Source organism: Biomphalaria glabrata, chromosome 4, assembly GCF_947242115.1.
Source record: "Biomphalaria glabrata chromosome 4, xgBioGlab47.1, whole genome shotgun sequence".
Lineage (NCBI taxonomy): Eukaryota > Metazoa > Mollusca > Gastropoda > Planorbidae > Biomphalaria > Biomphalaria glabrata.
The window spans coordinates 47110731-47138042 of NC_074714.1; the positions used below are offsets into that span (position 1 = coordinate 47110731).

The window sequence follows — 27312 nt, forward strand, 5'->3', positions numbered from 1 at the left end:
AAAGCAAACAAAAACAAAACAGAGATCTCATTGATTTTATGTGTAACCTTTTTGAAATTTCAGGTTATGTCTCATCTAGTCCTACTAAATAGTATACAATTTCATAATAAAAAATAAATAAATATATATATATGTTTATGCAATAATGCATTTATATGCCTACTAAATTGCCCATATTTAAATATAAGCTTGATAAGGGCTATAATAAATTATAATTTTCCTTTTTATTAGCAAATTTCATTTTCAAGATAAGACAGTGTGTAACATTAACTGCCTTTACAAAATTGGTATATATATTATAGATCTATATTTAATGCATGATATGCCTATATTATTTCAACTACAAAATATATGTTCTTGAAATTCCATTACTAATTAAAAGTCTAATTTTGATCCATAATTTAAGTACTATAAAGGCCTTAATCTTAGAAATCGAAGTCAATGTTCATACAAAGGCCAGGGGGGAAGATTTTCTTAAGTGTTTTTAGTTTTTCAAATCCAAACATACATCTCAAAAACAAATTTTAAGGGCTTTTGCTACTTACAGCGCTAAAAAAAAAAGGTGTGAGAACCACTAGATTGTGATGATAGATATAGGCTAGTGGTGTCCGATTATTTCAACTTCCTGTAGCAACAAAAAAATAAAATGGCTGACGTTTGTAAACATTACTGTGATTACATATGTATCTTCTTAGGTTTAGACATAAATGTGTAGAATCTAGTTATGGTACAGAATTTAGGTATTGCTAAGCGTTATATTATAGATCTAAAATAATTTATCTAATTCATAATTAATTAAAAATGCAATAAAGTGGATCAGCTATTGATTGAATAACTAAAACTAAATTAACTTATTAAATTAATTAAAATTAAGCCAATTAAACCAAGACTCCAAGAGGCAGAGGTTAAACTAGTTAAAGTGTTAAAGACAATAAAGAGTAGAGGCTAAAACATAAAAGAAAAGACCTAAATGTCTTAAAAAGTTTAGAAGTTATTATAGTTATAGTTTAATATTATAACTATATATAACTCAAACCATTAATTTAATATATAATCATTAAATGTTACCATATCAAAGACTAGTCAAGAGTTAAGTAGAGAAACTAATCTAGTAGTACGACTAGTAGAAGACCTAAGTAGACTACTAGAGTCTACTTAGTACTATTAGAAAAAATACAAAATAGAGCAGTGAGATTTATTTCAAACGATCATTCCAATTTGACGAGAGTAACACCAATAGTAAAATCACTAAACTTAGAGACACTTAAGGACAGAAGAATAAAAAGTAAAGTAGCTATAATAATGCATAAAACACAAAAACATAATTTACTATTAGAAAAAAAAAAAAACCTAATGAAATACTAAAAAAAAAACACAATGATAGAAGCAAATTTTTTATTCCATACACAAGAACTAATTCATAGTGCCATTAGAGAATTGAATTTGAATGGGTTGCCTGAATCAGCTAGGAAAAACCAACGACTTATCAGAGTTTAATCTTCTTAAGACAGAGACGTTTAGCACGTTCTGTGCCAAAAAGACAGAGCACTATTCCGAAAATAAGCATTTCTCTTAAAAAATAATCCTAACGAATAAACTAATTACTTTACATACACAAACTATAGATGTTATTGTAGAGAAATAAATGAACTAATACAATCCCGTAGAATCCAACTGAAATATTAACATTTATTAAAATAAGCCAAGCTAATTTGCATAATTATGCACACAAATTTCCAAACAAAATTTTTCAAAACAGAACAAAATAAAAAAATTAAGAGTTTTTAAAGAAGTTTTAGGCTCATTAACATTAACCATGCTTATGCATAAGACCTAGATGTATCTTTAATATTATAAAACATATTTTTGTTTAATGTAAAAAAAAAGAGTGAATTGCCAAGCTTTTGACTTATGAGTACTAAAAAAAACTTGATATAATGTTGCTGTCACTACCAATGTTTGTGTTTAAATTCCAGAACTAATTAATAAAATTAATTTAGTCAATAAAATACATTTTCAATGATCCGTATATTCTATATTGACAGATTTATGTCTAATTTTAAGCATTAAAAACAACATGACTACTAATCCTTTTAAATCACTTGTCTACAATACCTAGCTAAATTATTATTTCACTTCAAAAAAAATAACTCCAATTTTTTTTTTAAAATATGTGTTGTTTAATGAAATAACTTTTTGGATGCTCCTTAGAAGTAAATATTAGTAGTAGAGTGCTAGATATATGATGCTTGCTGTCAAGGATGATAAAAATAATCAGCACTTGGACAAATAATCTCATCTTGAGATATATAATAGAAGTTTCTTTTCTGTCTATGGGCAATATTTGCAGTCTTGAATACAACCCAACACCCCCCCCCCCCCCCCCCGCTAAAACAATGTAGTAATAAAACAATTAACTTTCCAATATGTCCTATTGGTATTATAGTTTTAACATCTGCTTTTCAGAGGCTATTAGTTAACTGAAGTGAAAAGTCACAATGTCTTTCAAGTCTGGGTATCAGGTAAGGAATGTAGTTTAACATTATACACTATATATACATTAAATTTAGTCATTAAGCCTTGTAATCAAAAATTTACAAATTCAAGCTCATTTGAATCATTGAATAAAGCTTTGTTAATTTAAAGTGGAGGTATTTTTATGAGTTTATTTTTATTCTTAAATTAATAACCTTAAGGCCGTAGAGCAGTCTTTCCCAAACTTTTACCTTAATGGAACACTTCGCACATTCTGAACATTTAGCAGAACCCTTTCTTTTTTTTTTAGTGAGATTAATTCACGTGGTGGCCTACTAATTCCAGTAGTTCTTGGAACACCGCTTACACTTGCATTTATAAATAGCCTGGTTATTTAAAAAAAAAAAAAGGGATTGGAATATTTTTTTTATAAAACAAAACAACATAAATGTTTATATTAAAAATAGTAGCAAACCATTTTCAGAACCACTCACATTAACCTAGAGGCACAATGGCTGAGTGGTAAAGCGCTTGGCTTCTGAACCAGGGGTCCGGGTTCGAATCCTGGTGAAGACTGGGATTTTTAATTTCGGGATCTTTTGGTGCCTCTGAGTCCACCCAGCTCTAATGGGTACCTGACATTAGTTGGAGAATAGTAAAGGTGGATGGTCGTTGTGCTGGCCACATGACACCCTCGTTAATCATAGGCCACAGAAACAGGTGCCCTTTATATCATCTGCTCTATAGACCACAGGGTCTGACAGGGGAACTTAACTTTTTTTTTTACACATAAACCTAAATGAAGCCGAAAATGAATAGTAAATAACTTTTGAACTAGGTACACTGTTTTTAACTATTGCTAATTGCATTCAAAAGGGAAATGACCAACACATGTGTAAAACTAGGTGGTAATGAATTTAAAATTGTGATATCCTTTAACAAGTTACTAGCCTCTGAGTCATATTTATCTAAATTTCTTGTAAAATTATGATGCATCATGTGTTAATATTATTTTATCCTGGTATTTAATGTGAAAACTTGAAAAAATAATTTACGACTAGATGTTTACTTATGTTTTTAATGGTAAATGCTTATATGTATTCTTACATTTATAATGCAAAAACATATTTTTTAAACTTATCTAGGGAGGGCCTTACTATGAACTCCTAAGTACCCAAGGGAAAGACTCATTAAGTAATTGGAAAGTTTCAAATTCAGGCATTAAAAAGGTAAATACATTTGTCTTGACTGATAAAAAAAAAGCGCTCTGGCATGTCAAAATTTGTTCACTTTAGCCATTGGCATTTGTTCTACCCAGATGATGGCATTAGTTTTAATAAGTTGGAAATTATTCTGACTAGCTAATGATAAATTATTATCAAGCAAATGGTTGAATGGCAATTATTCTACCCAGCCCAAGAAATTTTTTCTACTTTAGCAGAAAATGCTGACCATGTCCTTCAAAGCTGCATACTGTATCGAGAGGCCAGCACAAGACACTGGCCCTGAAACCCTCCTATAGAAGAAAAGCTTGATTTGCAAACCACTGTGCAGTTCATCTCAGATATAGAATTACTGGTCTGAAACCTCCAACATAAAAAAAAAAATAGAACAAAAGAAGAAGATTACAAAGATAGAATGATAACAAAGCTATTTTTGTATGTAGTGTCATTTGTAGTATTCATGTATTGTTTTTGTTAATAATATTTTTTGTTCATATATATTTGGTAAAGAGGTCATGGTAGATGTATGCTTTCTGATTACTAAACACTGATTTTTTTCCTCCACCAGATCTATGATAAAGAAGTGAAAGGATATATCTTAACACTGGAAGGTGCATCAGCCACAACAAAAGTGCAGACCCCTAAAGATCAGAAGTTGAACTGTAGGTTATAACATTAAACTATAACTTAGTTATCTAAAATGAACACATTAAATTTGGTCTACTGAAAAAAAAAAAAAAAAGCAGAAAATAATAATAAAAAATATTTTTAAACAAAATGGAATTCTTTAAGTTAAAGCTAAGTTACATAAGATTCCAGACAATCAAACCAACAGTCTATCAGACTATCCACTTAATTATGACTAGATGGACCTAGGGATACAGTAGGACATACCTATCTTCTTTTTTGAAGTAATTTCTGTATGTTATAAGATAAGATTTAAACTGAATAGAGTAGATTCCAGTTAATCAGTCTATCAGACTATCCACTTATTTAAACTGAATCCTAAGATACAGAAACAAATAATTTCATAATTTTTCATAAAGCTTGCTTACGGTTACTGAGATTCTGTTTAACAGAACAAATGGTCATTTCCATGAGTTGTTTTGTAATTCTTGTCTGTGATGTTTGCACTATGTCTCAGCCTACGTTCCTCAATAAATGGTCATGATTTATGACATTTTAGTATGCAATGCATAGCTTGTATGTGTATTGTAACCAGCAGGTTATTAGTCCCAAAATGATCATGTCTTGATGTGGTTCAGTTAACTGAAATCTAATCTACTTTTATGATTTCCAAAATATATTAAAAATATTGTATTGCTTTAAAAAAAAATTGTTTTTTTTTCCTTAGTAACTCTTATCCAACGCTACATTGTGCTACAAATTTACTTGCCAAAGGGTGCTGACTTTTCTATGGAATTCGGGTTTGTAATTATTTTAGATTACTTTGATAAAAAACTTAAAATAAAACCTACCATTCCCTCTTTTATAGTACTCTGTTTTTATTTGGTTTGACAATTTTACTCAGTTACATATAGGATTTTTCTAAAGTATTAATCATGATAGAATGTTTGTAAAAAAAAAAAAAAAAGAAAGAAAGATATGTATCGTAAATAAATAAGTATAATTAAGCATTATGTGCATGGGAAAATGTTTCTTTTTTTAATCCTTTAACAATGGTGTCAAGTGGCCAGCACAATGACTAACCTCCTTTACTTTCCCTGCCTCACCAAATGTCTGGTTATATATAAACTTGAGTGTAAGTTCTGCAATTTTCTAACATTTAAAATTTATTTATATTATTTTAAAGTCGTATCACCAATAATTGAAATTGCTTTGAGTATATCTAAAACTAAGTACATGGATACATTTGAAAACTGTGAGGCTTGCACAGTTTATGTTTAAATGAACACTATTGAATGCTTTCAAAATATGTAGTTTGTGTTATTTCATTTTTTTTTTAGAATTACTGACCTTGGAAACAATAAGCGAAGAATACTGTTGTCAACATCACAAAAAGAGATTCAGGTGACACCACTCCATGCTAAAGTTCCATTGGCTATTGTTCACAAAGCCATAGTAAGTAATCCTTTCTATTATTCGGAAGGCTATAGTTCACTAATACATAATCCAATAAAAAATGTCTCATGGTAAAAATTATTTAATATTTTAAAAATATTTTGATTTTTGATTTATTTGAAATTAATTTGAATAACAATATAAAAAAGATAAATAAACATAGACAACTTTTGAGATGTCAAATAATGAAAATTGTGCTTCATTTAGATGTATTTAGCAACTTTTAGCTTTGTCACTGTTGGTTGATGAGTACAAATATTTACCTCCCCATAGTGGCTAAACCTAGCATTAGACTTGGTGTCTTTAGTGGGGGACATGTGGATTGGCCAGACGTTTCGCTCATTGGATCAGATCACTATTTCTGCCAACTGCAAACTGAGGAGGGTGTTCACCATGAAGTCTCAGCCCCCTGACACAACAGAAGATGAAGGTAAATCTGCTTTTTATTTTAATTGGTAGGCTTAGGAATAGTGGGATTAGCAGTATGTATTAGAAGTGCATCACTTGTTTGATTAATGAGTTAAACAAGTAATACATGGGTTGTGGTGGCAGAATGGTAAAGTACTTGGCATTGAGATGTCCAGAGTTTGAATTCTGGTGAATACTAGGATTTTGAACTTCAGTATTTTTAGGACGCCCCTGAGTTCACATAAGTCTAAAGGTACCTAATATACATTTGGAAGGAAAGGTGGGTTGTCACATGACACACTTGTTAAACCCTTGGCCATAGTAACAGATGAAGTTCACATCATCTGCTTGCAAAGATCAAAATTTCTGAAAGGGTTACTTTTTTTTCTCTACTTTTATATATTTAAACACATATGAAAGTAAAATGTCATGACTAGGTTACTTCATGTTTAGGCTTTGATTGTTTAAATAAATAGTTCATTAACTCTTTTTCTTTTCATAATAGGAACTCATTAGTTTATTCACTAGCTAAGTATTGTCTGTTCTTCAAGTGGGTATCTTTGTTATCTTTGACTTTTTTAGTGTGAACCAATGCTTAGTCTGTAAATAGTAGTTAAAAGAAACAATGATAGGCAAACAAAATAACAAAGGATCAGTTGAGCTTTATAGTTTATACTACTTAATTAATTAACATTATTCTTTCTTTTGAGATCAATTTAAAGTAACTTAAAACACTCTTTGTCATAAAAAGATATATGCATTCAGCTTTACCTTTTACACAATCTTCTCTCTCTTTTTTTGGTTCTCTTATTTAAATAAAAACATTCAGTAAATATATTTTCTTTGTGAAATTTATTAGATACAGGCTTTGATATTTTAGCCACTGAAGACAGATTATTAAGCTCATTTAGCCTCAGAAAATTGTAACTATATTGGAGTTTAATACTAATTTTATTGAATTTATTAGGAAGTTTTGTATATTCTTTTAGAAGTAAAGATGGTTACAACTTCTCTTACAGGAGGGCAAGGGCTGACCAGGGGGCTGGAGTGTTTAAAAAAACATAAAGCCATTTGTATAGCTTTATGAAGCACTTACTACACAGACTAGCAGCAATGTTAAAGAAAAGATCAAATTAATTTACTTGTTAAAGATCTAGATTTGGCTCAATTTATTGTTATGATGTAGACTTTAACTTATTTTTTGCTATAGAACTGGACTTGAATTCTACAATTAATACTGGAGAAATTGACAATATCCCTAAGCATTTACAATTGACCCTTGATGTGGAGCAACACACTCAGGTAAAATGGCCAGTATTTTAAATTTTCTCTATCTTTTGATGTAGCTTATAAAACTTATAACAACAACAATTTCTCAGAAGCATACTTCTTATTGTTTAGATTTAGGTTTACAATATTAAGATTGTTTGTTTAGGTTCTCAATTTGAGCAAGATAAAGTCTGCTGAGAGGATAAAATCTGGCAAGGGGCTTGCAGATCAGAACAGATCTGGTTCAATGTTGGATCTTGACCTCAGCAGCAGCGGTAGAAAAGTGCAGTTGTCTGACGGTAAAATTGCTTTTGGCTCAAAAGCACCAAGAGCCCCAGACACTGGAAGAAAGACATCCAGACAGGTATGTAACTTAATTGGAAAGAGACGCGATGTTGAACTGATTTTTACATTAACAATTGAAAAATAATTATCATTTCTGTATGGATCAATTCGACCATATTTTCATAAAAAAATACAAGTATGTATAGAATAAATCTGACAGTCTTTAACTAGGATAAACAGTTACTGTAGTATTTTATTAGTTATCTCATATCACTGCACAACAAGCATTAACTTATCAAGCATTTAATTGATAAATTAAAATTTATAGTGATATGATATAGCTTATACAATGAATCAATAATCATGCCATGTATACTTTTGTGCATCTATGATTCTTGTTGTTTGTTGTGAACTGATCTGCATTGGTGTGTCAAATTGGCTTGGTGTCCAGGTCAGCTTGTGTGTGTGTGTACTGTGTTATTATGAACTGTTTTGTCATTCTGGTGTAATAAACCCTATGATAGAGACATGTCTTAATGGTGTTTTATGAGGTTACTGCAATTTACTCAATGTACATGTGGTTCTAGACATAATACAATAGCAATAACTACAATTTATCACCTGCACTTCATCAAACATCAAACCCCCAAATTCTGTCAGGTGGGATTTCAGATTAGCTAGTGTATGATATTATGGTCCCGTATCCCCAACCTGAACAGAGTAAAGCAAGAACATAAAGGTAATAGCATGTAAAATACACAGATTGAATAAAAGTTATTCAACTGAACATTTAGTGAATCCCAACAGTTGTTCAACGTGAATGATATTAATGCTAACGTAAGTTAATGTCCATTAGTTAACAACAAGGTTGTACTTTTAACAATTTAATGAATGTATGAAATATGATGACATGAGTGATAAATAAAAGTCAATAGTATGTACAAAGGAAACACAAAGTATACATATTATGCAACGAAATATATCACACCTTCAACTCGGTGCCATAATTCAATCACGACACAGCCTACACTCGAGGCCTTAGATACACGAGCCATATCGAACCACACTGTGAATCAAGCTTGACTCCAACAGAGTCCCAAGTCTGCGTCCCTATTACAGAAAATACAGATTCCTTGAGATCGCCTTTCCCCCGATCACAGGAACAACGAATTTCGAGCTACACCACGAAGACTAATAAAGTAAATAACTGACTTACCCAATACTGGGGAAGAAAACACAGAAAAGAAACTCTCACAAGAGATCCAGCCTCATCACACAACAGAAGCAAAGCAAGGAAGCAAAAATGACATCAACAAAAGCGCGTTCCTAGAAACCAAGCGTCCCGAGACATGACGTTAAACTGCGCTCCTCTTTCCTTAGCACTTTTGGAGCTCAAAAGTGCCCTACTTCTTTTCTATCATTGTGTCTGCCTCCTCTTTTCCTAAGTCTGCCTTCATTGATCATCACACTGTCTCCTTAACTTTAAATTCTCACTACGTCCTAGACCAGTCCGTTTGCCGTGGACTGCGACGGGTAAGGGGGGATAAAGAGATCCTGGTGTTTGAGTGGTGGCTATCTGAGGATAAACCACAACAACACAATACTTTGGCTCCAAGTTCCCCTAGACCTGAGACCCAGATGGCCCGCTCTGGGTCAACCGGCTGGTCATGCCGAGCTACCAGCATAGGTCGTCGACCTATGCTGGAGGGCGGTGGCTGGAGGGTCAATCAGGGAGCTGCTGTATCGGACACATGTCCGATGTAGCAGCTGACTGAGTATAGCACCTGTGTAGCCCTGACGGGCTCATTCTGGACATCCGAATGGCCCGTCCCCTTGTTGGACTCGATGGCGGGTGGGGAGCACAGGTGCCGAATTAACCAAAATATATTATATGGACAAAAAAACACACACAAAACTACTTGCCCCAGACCTATGTCTGGGCAAGAAACGCCGAATCGACGATAAAAAAGAGGAGGTCCCAAAAAGCTGTGCCACCTGGCCATCATTTCTGGTGGTTAGATGCACAGAGGAGGGAAAAAGCCTGACCAAGTTGAGCCCTTTTATTATCTATAAGGGACTCAAGTCAGTAGTGGGAGAGCCCAAGAGTGTGTCTAAGCTACACAAAACAATGGAACTACTTGTAGAAGTAGACAGCAAGACACACTCTGATGGGCTTTTAAGATGCAGAAGACTCTGTGATCTCCAAGTGGAAGTCATGCCACACAAGAGTCTGAACACCAGCAGAGGTGTAATCAGCTCTAGGGACCTACTGGAATGTTCCGAGAAGGAAATAGTGGAGGGCATTGAAGGAGTCACCCATGCCCGGCGCATTACCAGGCGCAGGGAGGGTGAGGAGGTCAAAACCGCCACTATTATCCTCACATTCGGAACTAGGACACCGCCAGAGTATGTGAAGGCAGGATACCTACGAGTTCCAGTGAGGCCCTACATACCTAACCCCATGAGGTGCTTCAAGTGCCAGGGTTATGGACACGGCGCGGCAGTCTGCAAGAGGAACACTGTGTGTGCCAGATGTGCTGGAGAGGGTCATGAGGACAAGGGCTGCACAGCCCAGTTCAAATGCCCAAACTGTCAAGCTGGCCACTCAGCCTACTCCAAGGACTGCCCTGTGTGGAAACAGGAGGTTGCCGTGCAGGAGTACAAGGCAAGAAACGGATGTACCTTTAGCCAGGCGAAATCGGCTGTACTGGCCCTACCCAAGGGCCAATTCGGCTTGACAAAGACCTACGCCCAGGCTGTTGCTAAGAAAGGAAGATCCATAGCCACACAGACGGACACATTGACCCCACCACCCCCTCCTCCTCCCCCAACTCAGAAGAAAACACCGCCAAAGAACACACCTCTGAAGAAACAAGAAAGCCCTGTTGTCATGCTAAAGAACAGGTTCTCTGTGCTCGCTGATGAGAGCATGGAGACTGAGCAGCATGTCAAAACCAATACTCCGGGAGAACCCGGAGACATCATGTCTGACACAGGTTCTCCTCAGAGAACCCAGCCAGACACCCTAACCTCTACCGAGTTAGAGGTTGACCAACTCCCTAAGGGGAGAAATCAAAGCGGAGAGGATGCCCGAGGTGAGAGAGGAGGAAATAACTTCCGCTCTAACCAGAGGGATCTCCCCTCTCCAGAGAGAAAGACTTCCCCCAAAAGGGGGTTGTCCTCCTCTCCATCCAAACCCAAGAATAAAAATACCAAGGTCACTGGAATAAAGGGAAACCCCTCCGGAAGCCTCCCAAGGCCAAATAGCTCCAAGTAGGTCATCTAGAATAAGCCATGGATTCCAGAATTGTACAGTGGAATTGTAGAGGCCTCAAGGCCAATTACGAGGAAATGCAGCTACTGATGGACTCTGAGACTCCTGTAGCTGTCTGCTTACAGGAAACATTTCTGAAAGATTGCATCAGCTTCCGAAGCTACCGTGCTTACACCAAGAATGTTGAGGATGCAGAGAGAGCATCAGGTGGAGTCTGTATCCTTGTGAAGGATAGCATCCCCCATGAGAGGGTAGAACTACAGACCACACTACAGGCCGTAGCATCTAGGATAACCCTTCACAAGGTTATCACTTGCTGCAGCCTGTATCTACCACCAGGCGCTCCATTAAACCGAACAGACATGGAGGACCTATTGAAACAACTCCCCCGGCCTTATTTAATCCTTGGGGATTTCAATGCCCATAACACCATGTGGGGATCCAACAATACCGACACAAGAGGTCGTATGCTGGAGGATATCTTCCTCCAACATGATTTATGCATACTTAATGATGCATCACCGACCTACTTGCACCCAGGAACTGGATCATTCACATGCATTGACCTCACCGTATGCGTCCCCGGACTTCTGGACGATTTTAAATGGTCAGTTAGCAATGATCTACGGGGAAGTGATCACTTCCCAATCATCATTACTAACAATCTCCCTTCATTGGGACGACCTCAGCGGTGGAAACTGAATAAGGCCGATTGGGAACAATTCCAAAAAAGATGCTCTGAGGATATCACAGAAAATATCCTCCATGAACAGAACCCAGCTGATACCTTTGCTAGCAAGCTACTAAGTATAGCCAGGAAAGTTGTACCCCTAACCTCTGCAAATCCAAAACGGCCTAGCAAACCATGGTTTGATACAGCTTGCAAAAGTGCTATTGGTGATAGGAAAAAACGACTGGCTGCATTTATAAAGAATCCTTCCCAGGAAAACCTAAAGCTATTCAGGATAGCTAGAGCAAAGGCTAGACAAACCATACGGTCAGCCAAAAGGAATTCCTGGAGAAGTTTTGTCGGCAGTCTGGATGCCAAAACTTCTGCTAGAGCGGTTTGGAAGGCAGTAAGGCGAATCAAAGGGAAAGAATCAAATGCAATAGGGCATTTGAAAAACCAAGGACGAACTGTCACGTCCCCCAGAGAAATAGCTGACTGCCTTGCATCCTCAATAGCAGAAAAATCATCCACTGCACACTACACGCCAGAGTTCCAAAAAGTCAAAACCAGGGAGGAAAGACACCCCATTGATTTCAGGTCAGAGAACAATGAAGACTACAACAAACCGTTCTCGCTTGAGGAACTGAGGGAATCGCTGGACAAGTCACATGACACAGCGCCTGGAGAAGACGAAATCCATTACCAGTTCCTCAAGCACCTTCCCGAACCCTCATTGGCAGTCCTGCTAGGGGTCTATAACTGTGTGTGGCAAACAGGCGCTTTCCCAAACAGCTGGAGGAAAGCCACAGTTATACCGATACCTAAACCGGGAAGAGACGGCTCTGACCCAGCTAACTATCGACCAATAGCACTAACAAGCTGCATCTGCAAAACCATGGAAAGAATGATTAACAGTAGGCTGGTCTGGTACCTGGAAAGGAATAAAGTGATCTCAAACTACCAGTGCGGATTCCGGCAGGGGCGGACAACAACTGACCACCTGGTAAGGCTGGAAGCTTATATTAGAAATGCATTACTCAGAAGAGAACATCTAGTAGCTGTATTCTTCGATATAGAAAAGGCCTATGACACAACCTGGAAAAATGGCATTCTACGTGACCTGGCGCTTATGGGGCTTAAGGGACACCTCCCCCGTTTTGTGGAGGAATTCCTGAAAGATCGAAAATTTCAGGTTCGAGTGGGCAACTCTGCTTCTGACACTCATGACCAGGAAATGGGTGTACCCCAGGGCAGCATTCTGTCAGTCACCCTGTTCAACATTAAAATAAATAGCATCATAAATGCGCTGTCCCCTGGCATAGAGTGCTCTTTGTATGTTGATGACTTTGTCATTCTTACTTATGGGAAAAACATGAACACCTTAGAAAGGAAATTACAGTTATGTTTAAACAAAATTCAGGGTTGGGCAAACTATAATGGTTTCAAATTCTCAGACTCCAAAACAGTTAGTATGCATTTTTGTAATCTAAGGGGACTCCACCCAGACCCTGAACTATTTATACACAAAAAGAAGATCCCTGTCGTGAAAACTACAAAATTTTTAGGCCTCACCTTAGATTCCAAATTTAATTTTCTCCCCCACATTAAGGAACTTAAGAAGAAATGCCAAAAGTCATTAAACATACTAAGAGTACTCAGCCATACGGACTGGGGAGCTGACAGAGATACCTTGCTGCTGCTCTATCGGAGTCTAATTCGATCCAAGCTAGACTACGGATCCATAATATATGGAGCAGCAAGGAAGTCGTACCTAAAAATACTGGAACCAATACAAAATGCTGCCCTGCGTCTCTGTCTCGGCGCGTTTCGTACATCACCTATCCCAAGTCTTCATGTGGAGGCTGGAGAACTCCCCATGGATATAAGAATGAAAAAGCTTGCAATGCAGTATATAGTCAAGCTAAAATCCAACCCCACGAACCCTGCTTTTGACTCCATATTTAACCCCACAGAGGTAGAATTATACAATCGAAGGCCTAACGTCATACAGCCGTTGGGCCTTCGAATGAGAGAACCCATCCAAAATTTAACCCCACCCATTGACCAAATCTCTAAAATAGAAACCCCTCAGAATCCTCCTTGGCTAATGAATAAACCCAAATTAAATTTATCCCTCCTTAATTTCAAAAAAGAAAATACAGACCCAAGCATACTACAAGTCCACTTTAGGGAACTGCAGGAGAGCTACGGAGATTGTGGCACCATCTACACAGACGGATCCAAAATGGAGGGAAAGGTCGCGTGTGCCTGCTCCTTTCGGAACAAAACAATCTCCCGTAGACTCCCCGATGGCTGCTCCATCTTTACGGCCGAATTGCACGCAATATTGCTTGCACTTATGGCCGTAAAAGCATCAGAAAGGAGTAAATTTATAATCTGCTCCGACTCCAAATCTGCATTGCAAGCTTTGGGGCGGATGAAGACTGACATCCCATTGGTACATAAGAGCCTGAAGCTGTTGGACCTAATAACAGCCGACCGTAGGGATGTCACCTTCATCTGGGTCCCCTCCCATGTTGGCATTGAGGGAAACGAAGCCGCAGACAGAGAAGCAAAGAGAGCCCTAAATCATGCGGTGTCAGGAACCCAAATTCCCTACTCGGACCTGAGACAAAGTATTGCCTCTGCCACCTATCGAGAGTGGCAGAACCGATGGGAGGCTGAGACTCACAGTAAACTCAGGCAGATTGTGGCGGATGTCAGGTGGCGGCCCACATCTAAGGGTCTGACAAGGCGTGGTAGCACAACCATGTCCAGACTTAGGATTGGCCACACCTACATCACGCACTCTTTTGTACTGAAGAGAGAGGAGCCCCCACTTTGCGAGTACTGTGACTCTCGCCTCACCGTGGAACATATCCTCGTTGATTGCCCCAGATACCAGGATGTCAGGGCGAAATATTTTAGAGCCACTAATCTAAAAACACTATTTAATAATGTCGACCCTGGGAAGGTACTGGGCTTTATTCGGGAAGTGGGGCTATCTACGAAGATCTGATTTCTGAATTTGTGAACATGCACTATTTACATTAGATTTTTACCAAATATTTAAATTTTTACTACCTTTACTATTTTAACTGTGAATAGACCTTGATTTTAATTATATGACTGTATAGAATCTGGCCCTTGTTGTTTAGAGAGAGAGTGGTCCTTGAGGGACTGCAGGCACGACATGGCCTAAATTGTGCCGATGTGCCTCAAATCAACAAATCAAATCAAATCAAATCTAGAAACCAAAACTCACAATCTCTTATGGTACACATCATGCACATCATCTCTTGGCTTGTACTGGTCAATAGAGGAATTTTTTTTTGTTGACTGTCAGCAGTACCGGTAGATATTATTTGCATAATTTGCCATCCATCCATCTATAAAAATGAAATGCCCTTGTACCTTAGCCTTGCGTTTTCCCCTCATAACTTTAGGGTTTGCAGGTCTTTTCAGTTTGTGGGCAAAATATTTGGAACACTCTGCCCATTGACAAATCACAGGCTTCACTTCATTCAAGAAGATCACTAACATCTATCTGTTCAAAACTTATTTAGATTAATTTGCCCTTTTGACTCTTTCTTTTTTATGTCTGTCATGCACTCCTAGTGGCTTGAGCTTACCGTATGTTGTTAACAGTGCTAAGTAGATTTAATTTTTATTGTTATTATTAAGCGTGACTTTGTTTTGAAATCAACAAACAGGGCAATGTTACAAACAGAAGCTTCAAATCTCAAATATCAAAAAATGATGGTAAGTCATTCTGTCTTACAGTACAGTCATAAAACTTTTTAAACCAATAAGTATGTAGCATTTAGATTTATCATACAAAATGACTCATGGGTGTAGAACTGTGACATTTATATATTATATATATATATGAGTTCTTTCCTCTAATTAACAAATAAGTTTTTAGAAGTATGTATGTTTGAGATATTAAGTTGTCTGCTTTAAAACATTTTCACAGCAACTGATGGTCAAGATGACTCTGAGCAGGTTGATATATTCAAACAGTCTCATCCAGGTAGTGCTGGTTCAGCCTCGTCACTTACATATAGTCACCAGCCTCATCCTGGCAGTGCCGGGTCAGTCTCTTCACTTACTTACAGTCATCAGGCATCTGATAGTGATGGCATTGCAAATGGTAAGAAAAGTTTTCTATGAATGTCCCAACCTTTACTTACTTTGTCACTTGAAAGTTTTTGTTTCAAACTACTAGAAAACATCAGAGAAAGTGTTTTTGAGGTTATTTATTTAAAACCTTCTTACCACCAAAAACATGTCCTGATAGCTTTTCTGTGAATCACATACTAGTAAACATTTTCATTCTTTTACTTTGTAAAATATTATTGGTTTGGATTAAAAACTTATAAAATTATTTAGCTTTTTTATTTCTTTATAAAATAAATTGAAGTAATTTTTGGATGCAGGTATGAAAGACTTACAGCTAGTGGCACCACATCCTCCCAGAGAACCATCCAATGACAGAGTCAGAAGAAAGCCAAGAATTAAACTCCTGGCACAAAATGGCCTTATCAATAAAGGTAGAATTTATTGGAACCTTCTAAAATGGCTCACTAGTTTTCACTAATCCAGTACATGCTAGCAGAAAATTGATTATTATAAAGACTACATTATGGAGTAGAATTTAGTTAAATTGGTTTGTATAAATACCTTATAAAACTGAAACAGTCTAATACTATTGTACTTTGTAGTAATTAGTAGTGAATTGTTTAATTTACATGTTTGACTGAATGTCCAGGTGAGTCCAGCTTGATCTCCCCTCCTACTTCGGCTACTCTGTCTGGACCAACGAGAACACAGAGAGTACACATGACTGGCTCTGTTACAGCCACCACAATTTTAAGCGATACAAAGTCAAGCCGAAGTTCTATGAAAGATTCAGGTGTTGGCCCTGATGTCCCTGAAATTCAATCACCAAGAAAAGGTAACTCTAAGCTATTCCAGTTGTATTGTTAAAGTGAACATAAATAAAAGTAAGTAGTTAGTTTTGAGTGTATATTGCATTCGGCTTTTTCGGCAGTTTATAAAAAAAATAAATAAATTCAATACCTGGTTTTGTTTCATTGTTTCTCATTTTTGCATACTAAATATTTGAAAAAAATTTCTAACAAAAATTAAATTTTTGAAGAAAAAAAAAAAAAGAATATTTGGAACATATTTTAAACCTATTTTTACCACTTGCTTGAAATCATCAAAGTTAACTTCTATACATACAATGAGCTTTTATTATGTATATATTATTTTATTTCAAACAATGTGAGATGATTGTTGAATTTAAATTACCATCACAATAAGCAATTTTACTAATTTGCACTTATTTAGTTCATATCATAGTTTAACAGTTTATAAAGATACCCAGCAAGCAGGGTTCCATTCCATCCTATAAAAACTTTTTTACTGCTTTTTTTTTTCAGGGGAGAAAAATCTGTCAGAAATTACAAGTAATTATGATTCAGTAGCAGACGTCATTTCATTGCTACGAGAAGTGGAGGAGAAACATATTAGTCAGGACTCAGGAGAGGGAGATAACAACAATAACAGCAGTAAATTATTGAAAGGGCTCGGCAATGATGTGGCTGAGAGAGAAAGAAAGCTGAAGGAGACCTCCAATGATTGTGAACTAAATCCTGAGGGCAAAGTGCACTTGGATGAAGATGATAGCAATAAGTCAACAAGTGAAAGTTCACATCCTGGGGAATATGAAGAAAGTGATGAGTATGTGTGTTTGTTTTGTTTCATGTTTCGGATGTTCCCTCGGAATTGAAGATTATTACATTCTAGATCAAACCTTCATGTGTGAAATGGTAACTGGCAGGGTTTGAACCCATAACCACTGAGATGACAGTCTAAAGCCCATACCAGAGACTTAAAAAAAACACCTTTAATTAAAATTTTATATCATTATATCAAACCTGTTTATTCCAAAATTTGGGATAATAAGTAAGCTTTAAATCTCAACTTTTTAATTGTTAAATCAAATTCCTGATTCATGAAATTGGTGGCTTCATCTTATTATTCGAATCCTCATAATCAATATTAAATTGGATGCTTCTACGACTCAAGCCTATAGGTCCACTAAACCATAGGAGGGAAAGGTCAGTACTGACCTGGATGAATACCTCCCAGCTAGAAAACTAGTGGATGGTTGGAGATGCAGAAGACGTATCCAGATGCAGTCTTTTATGCATCATGCCACTAGACTATCTGATGAAGCTGGCCTCTCCACCAACCGACAAAACATTCAACACATTCATCCCCTTCCCCCTTGGTGTCGCCCAACGACCCCTGATATACGCTTGAAATTAGTAGACTCTAATGCCTTAAGCAAAGTCATTCATCTAACGACCTTCAAATCCTAACTCTGGAGACCATTAATACCTTCAAGCCCAGTGCTATTTTTGCATACACTGATCTGTCGGCATCAATAGATTCTGGAAGAGCAGGCTATGGAGCCTACATCGTCTTTCTTGGCTCTTACACAGTCAAAATCTTTGGACCATGTGGTAGTGTTTGCAGTTTTGATGCGGAGACCATGGCAGTCTGTGAAGCCTTAAAAGTCATTGACTCTCAACTCGGCGAGGGACATTTGAGGGCAACACAGATTGTTGTGGTCACTGACTCAAAATCTGTACTACAGGCTTTGCAAAGCCCCGGACCATGGCCCCCCAATATCAACACTGTCATCATGGCTTCACATAACATTAAACAACGCTATGGCACCCCTGTAATAATGCAGTGGGTATCGAGTCACATAGGTGTGACTGGCAACACAATTGCAGACTCTTTGGCCCACCAGGGAGGGCAAATTCCACCCACTGATCAGGCTGTAAGCTTTCATCAAGCCCTGGCTATAATACAAAAAACAGAAATGGAAAAGTGGTTTGAGTGCTGGGACAAGTCCCAAAAAGCCAGTGGAGTCTGGGAGCGCATGAGGCGCCCTGACCGCACTTCCCCGTGGTGGAGGCTGTCCAGGCCTGAGCAAGCTATTATAGCACAGTGCAGGACAGGCCACTGTCCTGTTGGCTCATATTTCTCACGGCTATGGCCAAATTTTGATTCACGGCGCCCCCGCTGCGGGGAAGAAGAGGAAACTGTGCCTCATATTCTGTTTGACTGCCCCAGACTTGCTGATCTTCGTCTCGACAGGTCTGGGAAACCCTAAATTCCCGACCTGTATGCAGTATGCAAGACAGCAGGGTTTCTGTCCAGGGCTTTTGCAAGAGAGGATTTGAGCCTCTCAAGCCCTCACTCTAATGGAGTTTGATGATGATGATGATGACTCAAGCCAACAATATATTCAGTAATCTGGATATTTGAGATTTACAGTGCTTGTCAATTTTGTAATATGCTAGGAAACATTTGTACAAGTGCTCCTTCTTCCCTAATTTCATTAAAGAATGGAATGGAGTTACCTGAATTAGTTAGGAAAACCAACGACTTAGCATAGTTTAAGTCACTTTTTAACATGCATGACTAGATTGACAGTGACACAGGACGTAATCATCTTCTCTTTTGAAGTAACATCTGTAATTTATAAGATAAGATATGGAATTTCACATTTTAATTTGCAAATGATATTCTTTTTATTACATTCTATTGTCAAGTTAATAAACTGAATTCACTATGACTTATTGAAACATTCTATCCCAGCGAGACCTCAGGAGACAACAATAAACTTCATCATTTTTTCTCCCCTCCCAAATCAGCAAGTTTGAGGCGAACTGCTTCACCAATTACTGAATCAAATGATCTAACAAGTGTAAGTTCCTTTCTTCTTCACACGTTCTTTTAAAATGGATTGAATCTTACCATCCACTGTGTAGGTGCATTTTATGAAACTTAGCTCAGCTTTTTGTTATTCAAAACATAATTTTGAATACTTCGTTAGTATGAATTTGTAAAAAATAAATGCTAATACCATTCATCCATCCATCCCAGTGGCATTACAGCCCATGGAGAACCCTGGCCTCCTCTAGCTCATCTTTCCATTCTGATTTATCCTCCATTCCCATATTCTTAGCTGTTGGAGATCTGAATGCTAATACCACACCAAATAATTACTTTTAATTTCTTTATTTCATTGTGTGTTCAACATTACATTTTGTTTAGTAAACTTTGTTTTTATATTAATTAATAAAATGAAAATGAAAGGTCAACATGAAAGGAAATTGTCTTGATTGCAATGATTTATCAAGTTTATTGAATTCTCATTATTTCTTTCTCAAGCTTAAAAAAAGTGCATCCAAAATGTCTAAGAGAAGTGCCGACTCGGTCTATAGAGGGGCAAGGCTTGAAGATGATTTTGTCAGCCATAGCAGCAGTGAAGAGGACCCTGCCTTGAAAGCTGACATGCTACATCACACCATGAGGCAGCGTCGTCCTGTCGGCAGTGCAGGTAGCACCCACAGTGGTGGTAAGGTCTACAACAGCAGCAACTACTCAACTCAGGCTTCTTATTTAAAACTTAAAAGCCAGGCAACCAACGGTCTCAGGAGCAGGCCAGCTACCAATCTGTCTCCGAAAGGTTCCACAAGTCCAGACCAGAAACCTTCCTTCAATTCCAGAATGGGAAAAGAGAGAGACAGCGTGACGAGAATGAGCAAGAAGTCAGTCAGGGAAATCAACAATCCAGTGACTTATGATAATGAACAAAACTTGACAAATGGACAGGTAAGACACATCACAAAAGGTTAGTTTAAAAGTAATATATAAATAAATAGTTCACAGTGGAAACTAAAAAAATAATTTTTTATATTGTTCATGTGCAGTTTCAATACACTTATATTTCCAGAGACCATATGATGCCACCAAATACAGAATGGAGGAAGTGACTGACTCGTTTGAGGCCAGGATGTATGAAAGTATGAGACGGCATGCAGATGAATCCTTGCAAAGCCTTTCACCAACATTAGACCGGCTACAGCACCGCCCATCTGAGACCACTACTAGCCACATTCACTGTGAATCACCAGCTACTACCAGTGATGATGACACCAGTTTTAGCTCTTGGAAAGCTCCAGTAATGTCCCTTGATTTCATATTTTTCATTTAAAAGATAAGACAGTTGATGCCATCTAATCAAATCTAACCAGGATGGGATCATCTATTTTGAATAACTGGCTTCTTCAATTACATTCATATTTTATGTATACATGATTATTGTGATTATTCAAAAATAATTAAGGATTCTGTTTTCATTAGTGGCTGGTCTGATTAATCCATGGTTCAATTAACCTGCATATATTATATTTGTATATATGGTGTATATATCTGTATTTTACATCTCAAGAGACAACCTTTTATCCTTGCAACATCTCATGTGACTAAAAAAAAGCCTTAGGGAACCTAAAACAAGCCTTAGGGAACCTTAAGGAACATGCGTGGTCACTAATTGTGCAATTTAAAATTACCAGAGGGTGCAATGTTTTCAGTCTACTCCCTACTTCTGGTGTGTGTGTGAATATATTTAAATATTTTATTTAGAGAGTAATGAGTATGCAAGTTATGAAATTAAAAATAATTATTCCTATTCATTGGTTTGAGTTTAAATTAAAAATCTTTTGAGTTGAATTGAAACAATGGAATAATTTTTTATTTGCCTGATTTCCTAGAACTTGAACCAAGTGCCCCACAATTACCAAGATGAGATGAAATCACAGAGAAGTAGCGACACTTTAACTTCTTCCAATCCAAGGTGAGACGAGAACTAATAGTGCAGTCTAGTGTATCAGATCATTACAGTTTAGTTACAAAAATACAAAAGTTACAGTATGTAACATTATTAATTGAAAGGTTTTTGTTTTTGATAACTCTTAGAGGTATTTTTTCCCCATCAAAACAGTTTGATATTTATATCCGATGCTCTTAACTATTAAACAAAATATTTTGAGAGTCCATTGACAAAGGATTGAGGATAGGAAGAGAAAAGGTTTTGGAATTTATACACATAGCCAGCTTTGAAAAAACTAAGTAAAAAAGATAAAAGTTCCAGAGTTAAATAAACCCTGTACTTTTTCTGACAGTAATGTAAAAGATCATCTCTAGCCTAATTCTTTACATGCTGCCATCTTTTTATGCAGAAGCAGAAGATTAAGTTCCCCTTTCATACCTAGTGATCTATAGGACATCTCTGTTTCTGTGGCCCACGGTTAATGAGGGTGTCACAATGACCAACTACTTTTACTTTCCCCCAACTAATGTCAGGTGGGTGGACGCAGAGGCGCCCTAAGATCACAAAATTTAAAATCCCAGTCTTCACCAGGATTTGAGCCCGGGACCCCCAGTTTGGAAGCCAAGCATTTTGCCACCATGTCTCTGAAAAGCATCAGATATCTTTGTTTTAAGGGTAAACAGTAAACATGAAAACAGCCTTTTTTGTTAATGCTAGAAATGTATTTAACTAGTCTGTTAAAAAAATTTTTTTTGTGAATAAACTTTTTTTTCTTTCCTAGCATTAAGCAATATTTCTTAACTCTGTAGTTCACAAAGCATCAAACAATATTTCTAATCATAAACAATATCAGGCCAATAGTTTTTCAGCCATTTTATTTAAACAAACCTATTATTGTTACTGGATTGTTGTGTTTTATGAAATATATTTTACTCTCGTGGATATCATCTGAACACTATTTCATACACAGAGACTGGAGCGGAGTGATGAGTCCACCTATTGTCCCACTGTCCAGAGTCCAAGATCTTCAGGGCACAATGGAAGGGCTATCAGATGACCTTTCAGATGACCCAATGACAAATCATGGTGAGTATATCTGCTGTTGTCTTTATGTAACTGTGGAATTAAGTACTTGACTGTTTTTGGTCTGAAAAATGGAGTCTATAAATATCCACTTCTGAAGTTGATATAAAAAAAGCACCCTCTTCACATTACTTGCACTGAGAAAGTCAAGAGTGGATGATTTGATATCATTTTTAGTCTAAAGAAGTGAAAAACTATCAGATATAGCTAGAGCTGACAAAAAAAAATATTTGTATTCAGTCAGTACCCTTGTGTCTATGCCATTGTCGCTGTGAGATATTGTGTAAATTGAGCTGCCTGTTGTTTACTAAGATTTAATCTTTGAATTCTGCTCCTACTATCACTGTACAAGTTTCTAGCTTTAGGTCACGTTAATTTTCAATAAATTTTCAATCTATATCTTTAGAATCTGTGTATTTACAAGCCAATTTTTTTTTACAAAGCATGACTTAAGCTAATTATATCAAGTACCATCCATCATTGTTGTATTTACATACATCGTAGAATTAATTCAATAATTAATTTAAAGCAAAGTAAGTATTAAACAAGGTTACGAAGACAGTTTGTGTGGAAACACAAACTTAAAATCAGCCCCCGAAGTGGTCCACCCAGCTGGGTAAAAAGGCAGGTTTCAATATGTTCAGAAGGAATATCAGAATGAAATTCTATCAAAGACAAATGACAGAGAAGAATGGAGAAAGAAGGTTGACAGATCTTGTGTGGTGCCCCAACGGTCCAGCAGACCAAGGGATAGGTGAAAGTGAAGGTGAAGTTAGATGTGAACCTGGCCTAACTGATGTCTTATAATGATTATCTAATTGATCTAATTGTTTTGTAAAGGGTCAATCTCTTATTCAAAACCTCAGGAAAAAAAAAATTCTGTTAAAAAAAAAAATTCCTTTAAGTGGCATATGGATGCAGTCCGACATTGCAGTTCAGCGATAATATGAAAAACTACTTATTAATTGTTGTTTTAAATTATGTTCCATTTATACGCATATTAAATTTTTTTTTCTTTTTTTAAAATGTAGTTGTTAGTATGACAGTTCTCACTTACTTAACTTAGTAATACATTTGTAAAAAAAAATATTTGACATAAAAGCTAAAACTCTTTGCATAAATGTGTTAAAAATATGGTAAATGGTCATCTAACTTACTAAATAGCCTCCTTTGTTTGTTACTATTAGTAGTGAATAGTTGTAAAAATGGTGTATTTTTATGAAAAAACTGCTTGCATAGTTGATTTTAAAAATTAAATTTTTCGATAAAAGTAGCCGTTGCATCAGAAAGGTATAAATTATCATGATGTCAGATTGTCAATATCTTTTCTAGTTTATGACATCTAAATGGGGTGGACAGATGGACAGACAGACAGACCACACAAAACTAATAGCGTCTTTTCCCCTTATGGGGCCTCTAAAAAATGAAAGACAAATTTTTTAAAATTAATGTCCGTAACTTATTAGAAGATTAAAAAAAAATGGAATGATAAGATTAACTTGCTTGTTATGACAATAATACTCACTGTAAAAAAAAAGGCTTTTGTACAGTCTAGTGTTAATCAAACTTTTACTTGTGGCACCCCACCCTAAAAGAAAAAAACTTCTTTAGCCTGGAGGAGGGCTGTTGGCTCCCAGAGCATGATTTTATGAATGTTATTTAAACAAAATTAAAGATACATAATATGTTTTAGAAAAAAAAAGATGACGTGTAGATGTTATGTGATGTGTTTATTGTGTACTGGAAAAAGTTATTTTTGGAAATAGTATCAGAGATGCATCAGGTTCTTCTTCCATCCAGCAAGGGGGGCTGGGGGAGAGCTGAACTATTAGATCTTAACATAGTAAGAAGAGTGCATGTTAAAAATGGTTAAATTAAAAAGTGGTAGGGTGAGCTGAAATGGAAGGGTTTTCTTGCAATCAGAGTGCGCTATTCACCCTAGTAAAAAAAAAATTGCAGTTCTAATTAAGCTTATAAATAGGAGGTAACAATGGCCTATATTATTAAGCGAAGGACATTTGAGGTAATGTTTAAATATAGTGCAAGTTAGTAATGGGTGTTATTGCTGTAGGATCATCTTTGTGTTAATTAAGACGTTTTGAAATGCTGGCAAAGCCAATCTTTATGACCAATAGCATAATCATTTCACTATGGTCCAATATGTTATGTGGACTTGTAGTAGGGAGGGGGGGATCAGGGAGTTTCTGGGAGAAGGTTTATATGCTGCTTTTATTGGTTCTCACCAAAAATAACTCAGCTCGATACAAAATTTAAACTCAAGCCCATTCTACCGGTAGCCAAACTGTTTATCTAACTCTGCCTAACATCCCACACTTAATGTAGAAAGTAACAACTAGACAGTGTTTAGCTAACTACATCTTCTCTTTCTCACAGGTCACATGGGTCAAACTATCCAGAACACAACAGAAGATGATAAACTTGATTTATTGTTTGACCCAAAATTGAACTGTTACTATGACCCTGAGACAAAGAAATACTACGAGCTGGTGACATGATGAAAGGTAGCTCCTAGATACCAACTGAATGTTGTCATGGAGTCACTCATCCGTTAGCTGAACACATCATTGTACCGACAGTGGGATGTCAATGCTGATACTAATGACAGAGATGTATAATGCTAGCAAGAAAGCTTCAGATAGTGACAGTCTTAACAGAGCTTGTTATCTGGTCTAAAGTGCTGTCTCATTGCCTAATGAAAGACCTTACTCATGAAGAAAGTTAAGAGTCTTGAAAGAAATAAGAGACAAGAAATGGAATAAATTTGTGTAAATAATGTAAGATAACGTTGAACAAATCAATACCAAATGTTTCCTATTCAGTGATGTTATAACTTCATTCATACTTGTATTTATAACTGTGTGTTTTGAATCTGTATTTAAAATAAACAAGTGATATTATAGTTTGTTTTTAATGCTATGTATAAACATAATAGTACTACAAAGTATTGAATTGATTCGCATTTATTTTTTTTTCTTATGCTTACTTTTCTAGACTTGTATTTTATAGTAGCTAAGTATACATTGGTTGTAAAAGAATTCTAGTTCATTGTTTTCATTGGTCTGTCACTTTTCTTTTCAAATAATAATTAAAATTTTCATTTTTTTAATTGTTTGTAGAACTTTAGGAGTGTCTATTTTTGCATAATCTTAATTTTATTTGCATGTGGTGTGTTTTAACATATTTAATTTAGTTTCCTTTTGTCATTGTAGATCCATCTTATTTGAGTTCCTACTCATTGGCATACCTTGGGTGGGGGAGGGGGTGGGGTTCCAAATTTGAAAATCCCCTTGGCTTCCCACTTGAGAGGGGCTCCCAAATGAGAGTCAGATTTTTTTTTTACATTAAATATTATGCCTTTATGTCCTGTCAAATGTCAAAATGCAGGGGCCCCCCTAAAGAGGTCAATCCCCCCTGGGCTCCTAAATCCCTAGCTATGCCACTGTTTCTACCCAGTGTTCTAAATTATATTCATAACATGTATTTGCTTATGAAAAGTCTAGTAAATGGCTTCATTTAAGTAAGGACATAATGGTTATTATTACATTTTTCACAGTTCAGAAATAGTTAAATGTGATTTGTTGTGGCAAAATTAAAGTCACATTGGTTCTAAGAAAGATAACTCAATGAGATGAGTCAATGAGCTAACTAGTTGGTTTGCTGAAATTTATTTCCTCTATTTGTAAATCTTGGCTAAAATGTATGTCCATTTTTTTTTTAAAATTATATGAGGAAATATTTACACTTTTAAGTTTTAAGTAATAACTAAATATTGACAACTATTTTATTAATTATTACTATCAAACAAGTTTAGTCATTACTATCAAACAAATTCCTCTAAATTGTAATTATGTTAATAAATTAATGCTATCTTCCCCAGAGTATTATAATAATATGCACAATAAATCAAATGTTTAATAGTCATTTGAAAATTCCAGTATTATTATAAAGAACCTTCTCTTATGTGTTTGAAATATGCTGAGTCTCAAAGTTTTGTAAATATGATGTTAGACTATATTTACAAAGCTTATATCCTCTCTCTCTCTGTCTGTCTGTCAGTATGGTAAAAAGTTTGTGCACATTATTTATTACACACGCAATCTCGGATTAAGCTGAAATTTTACACAATTGTTTCTTTTACCTGACAATCAATAAAAAAAATTAACCAATTAGTCAATTAACTATTGATCATTAATTATTTTGTTTGGTACCTTGAATAAGGGAAAGAAATTGTACTTGACATATGTGGTGGTATAAGTTCAATTAGTCCCCTTGATGACTCTTGAGCCCTGAGTGAATTTTTTTTTATCGATTTAATAAAGGATCATGTAAACATTCACAAAGATGCACCCTTCTTCCCTCCCCCTTTCAAAACTGGTCCAGGCAAGTGATAGGATCATATCACATTTAGAAAGCCAAAAACTAAACAAAAACAATTGGTAAAAATATTTCTAATCTCACAGATTTATTATGTCTAGGTCAATCATACATATAATTACATGACTGATCCAAACTCATTGATAACAATTACACTTCATACCGGTATAAGCTTTACTTTTTTAAAAACGTATTGTTGTTTTTCCTGTTGTAACACTAGTTTCTGAAACTCTTTTAGAAATAAACCCCATGCTAGTTGTATTATCCTTTAATTTTGCAGAGGGTTGGGGGAACAGCAAGCAGGTGTTAGACACCTTGTTTATAGTATTAGTTATTTAGCAACGCACCATAGAAGACGTATATTGAACGAGACTAGTGACGTTTGGGATATTTTGGGTTACAGACTGGAAATCAGTTAGCGATAGAATCCTCTAGGGTAAATACG

At 36.2% G+C, this 27312-nt stretch overlaps 1 protein-coding gene across 3 annotated transcripts; it reads left to right on the top strand.

The window, feature by feature from the left end:
• The first annotated feature begins 629 nt into the window (after positions 1 to 629).
• LOC106074637 (protein CFAP20DC-like) lies at positions 630 to 26659 on the top strand. 3 transcript variants are annotated; one of them, XM_056027215.1, is made up of 20 exons: positions 630 to 740; positions 2467 to 2522; positions 3621 to 3704; positions 4267 to 4360; positions 5053 to 5125; positions 5666 to 5780; positions 6054 to 6210; positions 7399 to 7490; positions 7624 to 7821; positions 15400 to 15448; positions 15663 to 15839; positions 16126 to 16239; positions 16458 to 16643; positions 17134 to 17434; positions 19370 to 19478; positions 19946 to 20389; positions 20511 to 20738; positions 21331 to 21413; positions 22360 to 22475; positions 24867 to 26659. In XM_056027215.1, the coding sequence occupies exons 2-20, from the start codon at positions 2499 to 2501 to the stop codon at positions 24986 to 24988; spliced, it is 2766 nt and encodes a 921-aa protein (XP_055883190.1). In that variant the 5' UTR covers positions 630 to 740; positions 2467 to 2498; the 3' UTR covers positions 24989 to 26659. The 3 variants fall into 3 exon arrangements, with proteins under 3 accessions (XP_055883190.1, XP_055883191.1, XP_055883192.1); XM_056027216.1 differs by having other exon boundaries at positions 635 to 727; XM_056027217.1 differs by having other exon boundaries at positions 652 to 671.
• The last annotated feature ends 653 nt before the right edge of the window (positions 26660 to 27312 follow it).